Source organism: Camelus bactrianus, chromosome 13 (genome assembly GCF_048773025.1).
Source record: "Camelus bactrianus isolate YW-2024 breed Bactrian camel chromosome 13, ASM4877302v1, whole genome shotgun sequence".
Classification (NCBI taxonomy): domain Eukaryota; kingdom Metazoa; phylum Chordata; class Mammalia; order Artiodactyla; family Camelidae; genus Camelus; species Camelus bactrianus.
Window position 1 is genome coordinate 57695954 of NC_133551.1, and position 12775 is coordinate 57708728.

Genomic DNA, 12775 nt, shown 5'->3' on the forward strand with positions numbered 1-12775 from the left:
TCCTGTCTTAGAGGCTTTACATTAGACATTCTCTTCACCAGACTGCAGAAGGAAGTGGGACAATGAAGCAGTCTTGTGAAGAAGCAGAGATGAGAACCCAACAGCGTGTTTCTGACTTTCTGGGTTCTAGTTCTGCATGGTCCGGAGCCAACTAATGCTGGAACAGGTGTCCAAATCTGTCACTCTTGCACACTCCAAAATATCCATCTCAGGTAGGTTTTACTGGTAAGGAAAGCCAACCTCCTGTTGGAATCAAAGATTTAGAGGGGGAAAGGAAACAGACAGGAGGCCTGGAATCTTGATTTATGATTCTGAACAAAAATAGATCAACAGAGAACATCAGGTAATTGCTGAGGGTAGCTAGTAATAGGGCAAAAGTTGCAAAAAAGTGACTTTATAAATCCTGATAAGTCAATCACCTAACACAGTGCACAACAGATGTGTATGAGGCACTCAATACATAGTTGTTGAGTAAATAAATAATTGAAGAGCTAAATGAATTAATGGTAGCAGTGTGGTATACAGAAAGAACACTGGGTTAATAAGCTGAAGAACTGGGTTCTTATTTCAGCACTCTCTCTTGTAGCTGTGTGTCTTTGAGTGAGACAATTTCTTTTAATCTCCATTTTCCTAATGTGTAAATTGGTGGGATAATAACACCTACCTACTCTGGTTACCACATAGGACTCTATAAGGATAAAACAAAAAATGAAGGTATTTTATAAACTGTAAGTATTAAACAAATATAAGGCATAAAAGATAATAAAGGGATTAACAATAAGATGAAAAGACAATGATGCTAGATGATACCTTGACAGAAACAATGACCATTAAGGGAGAAGTTTTCACAGTTTCAGCTCCCCAGAGCACTTCTTAATCAAAGAGAATTCATGAGTTAGAAGTTAATATACGCAAAGGTACTTTAAAAAATAATAAGGTATGATGATTATTACTGCCATTGTTCATCAGACCATTTCTTTACTAACTGAAGAGCGATGGAGAGTAGGAGAATGGGCTGACTAAGCAGGCCATAAAAACCCTCATACCTAACAGCTCCTTAATAATTATTGGTGAACTTAATACACATCTCAAAGCAGCTTTAGAAACAAAGCAATAACTAATTGCACCAAATATATCAAGCAATGCAAAAGCAACTTAACCAAAGGCTCACAGAAGTGAGATATCCACAGAATGACTTTAGGAATCTAGCATATACCATTTAACCCCTAAAAGGTTAAGAGAGAATGAAAAACCCTTGGAACATATAAATAGGATCAGAGTTAAAAATCTAGCTCTACTAAAGAAGCAAAATTACCTGTTTGCAGACATGATCTTATATGTAAAAAATCCTAAAGATTCCACCAAAAAAAAAATCTGTTAGAACTAATAAATGAATTCAGAAAAGTTGCAGGATACAAAATCAACACACAAAAATTAGTTGCATTTCTATATACTAACAATTAGCTATCCAAAAAGAAAATTAAGAAAACAATTCCATTTACAATAGCATCAAGAAGAATAAAATATTTAGGAATAAACTTAACCAACGAGGTAAAAATACTTGTACACTGAAAACTACAAAACTGCTGAAAGAAATAAAAGACAACACAAATAAATGAAAAAAAATGGGAGACTTAATATGGTTAAGATGTCAATACTACACAAAGTAATCTACAGATTTGATGTAATCCTATCAAAATTCCAATGACATTTTTTGCAAAAATAGAAAATTTCATCCTAAAATTCATATGGAATCTCAAGGGTCCCAAAGAGCCAAAATAATCTTGACAAAGAAGAACAAAGATGGAGAATTCACATTTCTTGATTTCAAAACTTACTACAAAGTTAGAATCATCAAAACAGTGTGGCACTAGCATAAAGACAGACATTTAGACCAATGTAATAGAATATAAAGAGTCAGAAATAAATCCTCATGTATATGGTCAAATGATTTCTGACGAGGATGCTGAGATCATTCAATGGGGAAAGGACAGTCTTTTCAATGAATGGTGCTAGGAACATTGGATGTTTGCATGCAAAAATATGAAGTTGAAACTTCCTTTACACCACGTTTAAAAAAAAAAAAACCCAAAATGGATCAAATATCTAAACTTAAGAATTAAGACTAAACTCTTAGAAGAAAACAGAAGAAAAAAGCTTCATGACATTAGATTTGGCAATGATTTCTTATCTGTAACATCAAAAGTACAGGAAACAAAAGAAAAAAATATATATTGGACTTCACCATGACTGAGAATGTTTGTACATTAAAAGACACTATTATATACTTAAAATGTGAATATACTTAACTCTCCTTCTGAATTGTATACTTAAAAATGGTTAAGATAATAAGTTTCATATGATTTTTCACTGCAATTTTTTAAAATGTAAATCTGAAAAATAAAAATAGACTATCAACAGTGAAAAGGCAATCCACAGAATGGAGAAGACATCTGCAAGTCATAAATCTGATAAGAGATTGATACTCAGAATATATAAAGAACTCCTTGAACCCAGTGTCTGTACTTGAACCCAGTCTCTGACCACAAAGCCTCTATTTTTAAGCAACAGCTAATTGTAGTTGACATGCACTGGACTTTGCTTTTTGCCAGGCACTGTGCTTAGAGTTTTATGTGTATCACTTCATTTTAACCACTTTATGAAACAGATGCTTATTGTTCCCATTTTGTAAACAGAGAAACAGATTCAGAGAAGTTTAGTAACTAGCCTAAGTTCCACAGTGAGGTGACCCAGCTGAGATTAGAACCTGGGCAGTCTGTCTCCATAGCCCAGGTTCTTAAGTTCATCCTCTACTGCCTCCAAAAATCAATTCCTCAGCACCCACCTGATGCAACACTGCAGAGACACTGCAAATGAGCATTACAAGATTGCATGGCAAAAATGGAAAGATGCTATGACAAAGTAAAAAAGCAGGAAATAAAATGGTACATACATTTTAAATACACCTAGGTAAAGCATGAATTTGAAAACAGCTGGTAGGAAATATGTGACACAATAATATAGATTCTGATAAAATTGTGAGATTATGGGTTGCCCTTCTTTTGCTTTACATTTTAATGAGGTTACATGGGGGAAACTTCCCATCTCCCTCTTTAAGTCAAGTCCTCAGAGCTCTATGAGGAAGGATCTAGAAATACCAGCACCAAGGATAAAGGTAAGTTAGGCTCTGTTTACAAAAATAAGCAATACTCAACTTATTATGTATAAAATAAACTACAAGGATATATTGTACAACATGGGGAATATAGCCAGTATTTTATAATAATTATAAATAGAACATAACCTCTAAAACTTGTGAATCACTAAACTGTACACCTGTAACTTATATAATATTGTCCATCAATTATACTTCAATAAATTTAAAAAAAAAAAAAGTAATACTGCAGGCAAGGTGGGTCACAGTTGCCTCTGAGGGAGCTAGACGAAACATGGCAATTCTGAAGGTTTGCAGGCAGCTTCTGGAGGGCAGCACTTGGAGTAGGGATCTTTGTTAAATTCTATTTCTTTGGTTCACAGGAGAACAGTACCAAACTCAGATAGTAGCCCCGCTGCTTTAAATCAGTGTTTTCCAAGTGCCATTGATTCATCTAATATTGCCACAATTTTTTCTCTGAGTGTTTTACAACTTGCTATTTTTTCACTTAAATTTTTTTCATAAAATCTGAATACTTTCCTTTTAACTTTAAAAAGTCCTACTTAAAAGAGAAATATTATAACAGAACCACATAAGTTAAGTATGTGTAAATACAAAACTTGCAGCCCTTGTCTTAAGTAGAAAGTAACTATAAAAATAAGCACATAAAAAAAGGTACAACAATGATTTAGCTAGATATAATGTACTGTCAGTGCTAAAGGCAGTAGCTGAAGAGGAATACAATTAGACAGTTTGTTTTCACAGGAGGCAGTTTGGATTTTAAGTACAATTGGAAATCATTGAAGGATTTTAAACAGGAAGAGACATGGACTGACTAGACAGTTTAACAACTCTCTCTTGGGAATTAAAAAAAAAGAAAGAAAAAAAAATGAGAAAAGACAGAACAACTGAACAACTGAACAACATCATTATCCACTTTGACCTAATTACCAATTGTAAAACACAATGCTCTATTAGAACTCTTGTGTACTACTGGTAGGAATGTGAAATGGTATAGTTGCTGTGAAAAACAGTGTGGTGGTTCCTCAAAAAAATCAAAATAGAATTACTATATGATCCAGCAACTCCACTTCTGGGTATATATTCTCAAAAACTGAAAGCAGGGTCTTGAAGAAATATCTGTACAACTATGTTCACAACAGCATTATTCACAAAAGCCAAAAAGTGGAAGCAATCCCAGTGTCAACAACAAATGAATGAATAAGCAAAATACGGTATACGCACACACTGGAATACTTTCAGTCTTGAAAAGGAAGGAAATTCTGACACACGCTATATCATGGATGAACCTTGAGAACACTGCGCTAACTCAAGTAAGCCAGTCACAAAAAGATAAATACTGTATGATTCCACTTTATAAAGTACCTATGGTAGTCTAAAGCATACAGACAGAAGGCAGAATGGTGGTTATCAGGTGCTGGGAGGAAAGGCGAATACACTACAAGAGAACAAGTATTTCTGACCAAACTACAGCATAGTTTTTTTTCATTTCCTCTCTGTGCTGCACGCTACAAATGTACTGGTTTTTTTCTGCACCACAATAATGTCTGTTTCCTGAATTGTTCTGCTGTAAGTAGTAGACGGGAGACACAACTCAGTGAGACAGGCACTTTTATCCACTGCTGGGTGCAAATAAGTACATTTTTGAAAGACAGTTTTATCAGATGTATCAAGAGCCTTAAAGCCCTAACTCGGTAATCTTATATAGGAATTTACCCAAAGAAAGCAGTAAGAGATGTGGCCAAAGATTTAGATATGAAGTAATAAAAATATCTAACAATACAAAAATTATTAAATAAACCATCATACAGCCATAGGGTAGAATATCATATGTTGCCCTTAAATCAGGTTCCTGAAGAACACTTAGAAGATACTAGAAAATGCTTTTGTTAAGTATAACAAAAAAAGATATAAACTATACCTAGTATGACCATGATTTTGTGTTCATGTGCAAAAACAGACGTATATACATGAAAATTATATATCCACATTTACCTTGAAAATAGTATGTTTATTTAGAAAAAAGATTGGATTTTCCAAAAATACTATAAGAGTCTCTCTGGGTGCAAAGATGACAAGAAATCTGAATATTCTTTATGTTTTTTAGTATTTCTAAAATTTCTGCAAAAAGTACATTTTTATTTTAAAACTCAAAAAAAAAAAAGGTAAAATATAAGCAAGACAGCACTCACCTTCTTTCTTTTTCTAGAAGAATTTCTCGTGGGGTCAGGCTTCTCAAACTCTGCTGACTTTGCCTCTTCCTTCTCCTCCTCCTCCTCAGGTATCAGTGAGTACTTGGTCCCACCTGGCTGCATGAAACAATCCTTTGCAAAGTGGCCTGTGGAAGAGACGTGGAAATGGTAGGGAGGGAAAAAGCAGTCTCTCCCCTTAGCATGCCAACCTTCCCCAGACCGAGGCTCCTGAAAGGGGCTAGCTGGTTCAGGAGGTACTACTGAGCTCACTCAGAGCAGCTGTTGCATTCAGAGAAGATTTCCTGTCTCCTGAGGATGGCACTGCTCACTCAACCAGAGCTAGACTTGCAGCTGGTCCTAGAGCTGTGGGGAGCATTTGTCACTGCTTTGGAAATGGCACAGGATATGAGGACACAGACTTGCGCTGCCCTCCATTAGCAACTGGGCTTAGTAACTTTTAAAGATCTATTTGGAACTCATTACTGACAATGAAAGGCTGCTCCAGAGAGCACAACACTTAGCAGAGGGAGCTGAGCGACAGGCCAAGCCCTAAAGGAAGATAGCTCTTAGGCAACAGGCAGGAAGGCAGCACTCAGATTCAAGCTAACGGAGAGACAGCACGGTCACCTAGGGGCCCTCAACGTTCAGACTGTCAGGTCTGGCAAGAGCCTGAGAGATCAAGTCCAACACTGCATGTGCAGAGGATATGAAGGCACAGAGTGAAGCACCTAAAGGCCACACAGATAGCAGCAGAGCTAAAACGTACCCCAGGTCTCATGCCTCTCTGCCCTGTGCTTTCTACTGTACCAAAACCAACCACCTTTGGCCTGCCTGGGCCAAATTCCACCTCTCATTATTCTTCTCTACCTCATGTAACACCTGGTGGACACAAGCTGAAGTTAAGAGAACCCCAACCTCCCTGAGCCTATAGTGCTATTAAGGGGTCCCTTAACAGATGCTACACAGCTGGTTTTTGCCTGAGTTTTTTGTAGATCCTGTCTCAGGAGCACAAAGAATTTGATGAGATCATCAAAAAGCTACATATAAACTACTTTGCAACTTGGAGTCCAGAAGCTGGATGGTGTCTGGAAGGAGAGAGAATAAAGCATAAAGTTTTCCAAATATCTGGAATGTTCCTATAATAAGAGTGAGGAAGTATTCTTTCTTTCAAAATTTAGTTTTCACTTCCTCCCTCTACTTTAATGATAAATTGGGGCTTAAACTCCACAACCTCAACCAAGGCAACCAGGGCTGCTACCAGTCATTTTAGAAAAATCAAGAGAGCAGGGTAGATGGAAGGCTAGGGTAAAGGGGTGACAAATTGACGTCCCTCTGAAAATGAGCAGCTGGCAGTCCCTTTCATTATAGCTCCAACAAAGGAAGTCAGGCTGAAAAAGCTCTTTAATATTTGAGTAGAACTAAAGAAGACCTGAGGAAACAGAGCTAAAAGGAAGTGATTAGCCGGTATTCTCTACTACTAAAAAGATACTGAATTCAGAACTCTGAAGTTAAAGAGATAAAGGTAAGCAAGAAAAGGTTTGACTTGGATTCTTAAAGGCTGTATTTCCAAGTTGCTTAATTTTTGAAGCAAAACAATAATGGTCCTTCGAGATAAAAACTGAGTGTTAGTCATAATCCAACACTCTTACCCCTCCTGGCATAGTATCTGAGGACCTTGTACAGGCAGGGCATCAGCTGTGGAGAGAGGGGAGTCGTGATGATGGTATAGTCCCGGCAGGGACAGAATTCAAAGGAACAGAAGAAGCATCAGGCCATGAACTCCGATGTGAGTCTAGTAGGAACAGTAGAATAGCAGGTGAGGCCGTCACTTGGCTAAAAAACAGAGTGAGCTAAACATACACTGGGTGGCTTCCCTCATGCAGTAAAGGGTCTGTCTGTAAGGAGAGAAAAACTGAAACAGCAGAGGCTTCGCCTTACCTTTACAGCCACACTTCTTGCAGGTAGTGTTCAGGACAGCCTCGAGGGTAATCTTCTGCCCAGTGTAATCCTGGAAGGACCGCCTCCGCCTCTCTTCTTGCCTGTAATGAAAAGGATACTGACTGCTGGCCCTCTTAAGAGATGTGGTCAGAAACACTACAAGTTAATACTGTATGTTGGTTTTTTGCTTTGTTTTTGGTGGGTAGAAGGGAGAAAGAAGGAAAAGCACTAAGCCTAAGGAGACAGGCAGTGAAAGCAATGTGAAATAGACAACTTTTCTCATTCAGGACAAGGCTCTGAATTAATAATTATAAATGAGACTAGGTTTCATCTCCCTGATGTACAGGGGATGAAGATATAATTACTCACCCCACTAAGCCCACTACAACCTTTACACAGTCACTCCTGGGTTTAAAAGACCTTCAATGACTTCCTAGAAAATCAAGTCCAAATTGTTTACCTAGGTATTCAAGGCCTTTCACAGTCTGTCGCTAACCTACTTTCCAGGCTCATCTTTACTTGTACAATATGCTCTGGCCAAACCAGACTATTCTACTTTCTCCAGATGGTTCACTGCTTTTGCTTAGGCAGTTCTCTTTCTGAAATGCTCTGCTTCCCCTCTTTACTCCCTCCTCACCACCTAACTACACCCAAACACTTCAAGGCTCAGCTCAGTTACTGCCTCTCCTCCTATGAAGTCTTCTTTCCTGAGCCCCTCAACCAGAATTAGCTCTCTGTTCACATTCCCATAACACTTTAAAAATATTCTAAACATTTGACCAAAGTATAATATACATAGAGAAAAGTGTTCGTAAACACACAGCTTGACTGATTTTCACAATTTGAAATACCCATGTAACTAGTACTCAGATAAACAGAACATCACCAGCACCTCAGAAGCCCCTCTGGTCACCATGCCTCCCTCCCCCAAGGGTAACCACTATTCTAATTTCTAACAGCATAGATTAATTTTACCTACTTTTTATGAATTACATGAATGGAATCACAGTATGGACCCTTCTGTGTCTGGCTTCTTTCACTTATTTGTGAGAGCCAGCCATACTGCTGTGTGCAGTTGTGGATCATTCATTCTCACTGCTGTAAAGTATTTTGCTATTGATGCGCATTTGAGTGATTTCTATTATGAACAGTGCTTCTGTGAACCTTCCAGCACATGTCCTTCGGTGAACATATATATGTATATGCATTTCTGTTGGGAAGTGCCTGGTTCCAAGTAGGAGTGGAACTACTGGGTTCTAGGGCATCTACTTTAGGAGACACCACCAGACAGTGTGTTTACCAATTACACCTCTACCAGCAGAGGCTAAGCATCCCAGTTGTCATAGCTCTTGTTTTTTACCCTTCCTCTAACACACAGGACCTGCAGAGCAGGTACTCTTGAAAATGTTTAACTGAAGAATATCACCCCGATCATTCTTTCTTTCAAACTCTGTATTCTACACACACTTCAATCCTAGCACATATCACAGCAAATTTACATTTCTTCTCTAGATTGTGGGCCCTTTAAAAAAATATCTTACTTGCATTGGTTTACCTGGCACCTTAGCCCAAGGCTTGGCAAGCAATAGCATCAATAACTCCTTGTTGAAATTTCTTTATTTTTCATCCAAAATATTTTCCTTTACCTGAACATCTTTAGCTTTGAACTCTGACTCCACCTAAGAATTTCTCACTGTTCACCAGGTCTCTGTAGAGTCTAGCAAAAACCGAGAACTATCCTGCCAAAAGAGCCACATTACCCAGAGAAATGCAGGGTAACAATATCAAAGCAGAATAAAGCCATCTACTTCACATATTTTAGCCAACAGTTTCATGGGATGCATGGGCTCAGGAGAAGAAACAGAGAGGATAAAGGTACTCAGGTCCTCCATATTCTGTCCCAGTTATTCTTCAAAGTTCAGCTAAAATATTGCATCCTCTATGAAATGCTGCCTGCTACCATAGGCAGAGTTAATTACTCATTTTATTTTACTAGGTTTGTTTTACATTCTGCCTCACCCTCTGTCCTATGAGTAACAAAAACCAAGTTGAGGAGAGTGAAGAAGGGAATGATGACGTATCAACAGCCATAAAGTCTCAGTTAAGGAAGATGAGTAAGTTCTAGAGAGCTAATGTATAACATTGTACCTATAGCCAACAATACCGTATCACACACCTAAAATTTTGTTAAGAGGGTAGATCTCATGTTAAATGTTCTCAGTATACTAAAATTTAAAAAACCCAACAATAACAAACAAAAAAACCAAGGTAGGCTCTTGGGGACATAACCTGAACAGTCACAAAAACTCCACGGCTTTCAGATGTCCTTGTTTATAGAACTGAGTTTCAAGTGGCTATGAGTTACAGCTTAAGCAAACCCTCATTATAATTAATTCCAATACTCTGTGGATTCAAATATACTATAAGCCAAATCAAACCTCCTACCTGACACTCCATTCAACAAATGTGTCACCACAACATGTCTCCCTTTCTGTCCTTATCGCCATCATGCTAGTTTAGGCTTCATTACATTTCACCTAAACGGTAACAGTTCATTTACCAGTGTCCCAGCCCCTAATCCAGCTAGCACACATAGTTGGATTAATCTTTTTTTTTTTAAGTTTAACTAATAAATGGCAAGCACCAACGCTAGTACTAATGATACGAGTAAATATATTAAAATGATAGGACATGGTCTTTTTCCTCAAAGAGTGGAGGGCAATATATAAACAGATAATTTCAGTGTGGTAGTACATAAATGTTCTTTCTAAAGACTATACTATGCTGGCTAAACCTAACTGGAAACTGCACTTAGCCCCATTCCATTTGCAGATTCCCTTATTAGATGACCTTGTTAATACTTTGGGGCCTGAGGGAATGAAACAGATGACAGCTAGATCTTGATGGAAAATGAAAGGTAGTTGACAAACTGTGGGTAGCTGGAAAGAGCATGAAGATATTGAGCCTAATGGAGTGAGGCCAGAGAATGAGGTACCTGGAGAGAATAATTTGATGAGGAATGTCTCCCAGTCAAAGGCTTTTTAAAAATTCATATTATCTGACTGACATTCAAAGCTCTCTGCAATCTGCCCCCAACATACCTTGCAAGCCTTACGTTCTAGTACTTCACTACACCCTCTTCTTTCCTTAAGCGAGACTCTTGAATATGCATGTGCTTTCCTGCCTCATGCTTTTCCTCAAACTATTTCTTCTGCCTAGAATACTATTCTTTCTCTTGCTGTCTGACAAAACCTTATCCATTCTTCAAGACCTAGCTCAACTGCCACTTCTTCTCTATCAGGGCCTGATATCAACTCTTCTTCTTCAAGCTAATTTCTAGAATCCTTCCCTTATGCCACTCTTTTAGCATTTATTACATGTTGCCTTATGTTAAAGTTATTTGTATAATTATCTCATTACACCAGGCAGTAATGTCCTTAGGTGGAAACCCTGGTAATGCCATTTTACCTCAAACAGAGTATGAACCCAATGTATACTTGTTGAATGAGTAAATGGATGCACTAACTAAATGACTACTACACACCAGGCACTATGGGAGACAATAAAGATAAGAAGTGACCCTTGTTCTCATGGGTCTTATATATTCTTTCAAAAAAAGGGTATATATAACCTCAGATATTAGAGGAAAAACAAAGAAACACTTTATAACAATAACTACAAGTAGCTACTGTGTATTAAGTTTCTACTATAGATCAGACAATAAGCTAGGCTCTTTATAAACAAGATTTTATTTAAATTGTACCATCATTTCTGAGATGTAGGTGTCATTACCTCCATTTTATAGTGAAGAAGTTGAGGTTCAAAGAGGCTAGGTAATCTGCTCAAGGTCAAATACTAGCTTGGGCAGAACTAGGACTCTTTCTGACTCAAGTCTAATTCTAAAACCTGGGGGGAGGATATAGGTCAAGTGGTAGAGCACATGCTTAGCATACACAGGGTCCTGGGTTCAATCCCCATGTACCTCCTCTAAAAATAAAAGTAAACTTAATTACACCCCCCCCAAATAAATAAATAAATAAATAGAATTAAACAAAAACAACAAAAAAACCTATCATTATTCCACTATGTGATGCCTCCTTCCTGGATGCAGTCTAGAAATAGCTGCATAAAAACAGGGAGTCCTTTCTCTTCCCTACCCTTGTTGTGACAGAGGCAGCTCTTTTATCTTACTTATTTTATATTTTATCCTTATAAGGGTGAGTTTGGGAAATTTCACTGCTTTTTGATGAGTCTGTATACACAGGGTTCTTTGGGCCAGAAGTCATTTATTACAATGCATTCAATCAATGCTAGGCTTAAATAACACTTCTGAATTACAAAAGATTCCTAATGTAAGTGGAAAGTATCTGTCACTAATCAGGCCTACAAATATCAATATTTAGAGACTAAACTACAGAAACATGAAAAACTCTGTAAGTCACATGAGACACCTAGAAACATCCTGTGGTGAAAGGGCATTAGTTTAACATCAGGGAGACCCAGATTCCAGTTCCTGACCCACTCTAACTTGCCATACAACCATAGGCAAGTTATCACCAAGCATCAAGCTAGAAACTAAGAAAATAAAATAAATGGGGATAACACCCACTTTGCAGGTTGTTATGAGAAACAGAGGCATTAATGTACATAATGTCTGGCATATAGTATGTATTCAATAAATATCACCTCCCTTCCTTTTAGGTAAATTTCCTTTGTATCCAAAATGATTTTGCTCAGAACTATAAACACACAGGTTTCCAAACATTTTGCCACCAAGATCCCATTCAAACAACATTTAATTTTTTTTTCTTGTTTTTAAAAAAATAATCAATAACATGATGGCCACTAAGAGCAGTTGATTAGCATGAGATAAACAATTTGATATTTTATTATCAGAAGCAACAAAATAATGTCACATTTAACCTGAGGATAAACGTATGATTTTAGTTGTTTTCTAAAACACTAGAAATAGTTCATAAACCCCCAAGACTCCTTCAAGGGATCTTAGGGATCTAGGAACCCCTGGTCAGAAATCACTGGCATATACAGGCATACCTCATTTTACTGTGTTTCACAGATACTGCATTTTCTACAAATTGAAGGTTTGTGGCAACCCTGAGTTGAGCAGGGCACTATTGGCAGTGTTGGCACTATTTTTCAAACAGTGTTTGCTCACTTTGTGTTTCTGTGTCAAATCTGGTGAATTTGTAATATTTTAAACTTTTTCATTACTATTATTATTAGATCTGTTACAGTGATCCGTGATCAGTGAACTTTGATGTTACTACTGTCACTGTTTCAGCATTTTTTAGTAATAAAGTATTCTTTTTCTTTTTTTTTCAAATGGAGGTACTGGGAATTGAACCAAGTACCTAGTGCATGCTCAGCATGTGCTCTGCCAACTGAGCTATACCCTCACCCCCAATAAAGTCTTTTTTAATTAAGGTATATACACTGTTTTTTAAACATG

General features: G+C 37.5%; 1 protein-coding gene across 9 annotated transcripts in view; it reads right to left on the reverse strand.

Annotated features, from left to right (window-relative positions):
* ZCCHC17 (zinc finger CCHC-type containing 17) overlaps positions 1–12775 on the reverse strand; it is a 60941-nt gene that overhangs the window by 20468 nt on the left and 27698 nt on the right. For all 9 annotated transcript variants that reach the window (XM_074376999.1, XM_010952193.3, XM_074376998.1 and 6 more), the window contains 2 exons: positions 7306–7406; positions 5368–5513 (listed from right to left, as the gene is read on the reverse strand). In XM_074376999.1, coding sequence (XP_074233100.1) covers positions 5368–5513; positions 7306–7406 — 247 coding nt within the window. The remainder of the gene's footprint in view (positions 1–5367; positions 5514–7305; positions 7407–12775) is intronic.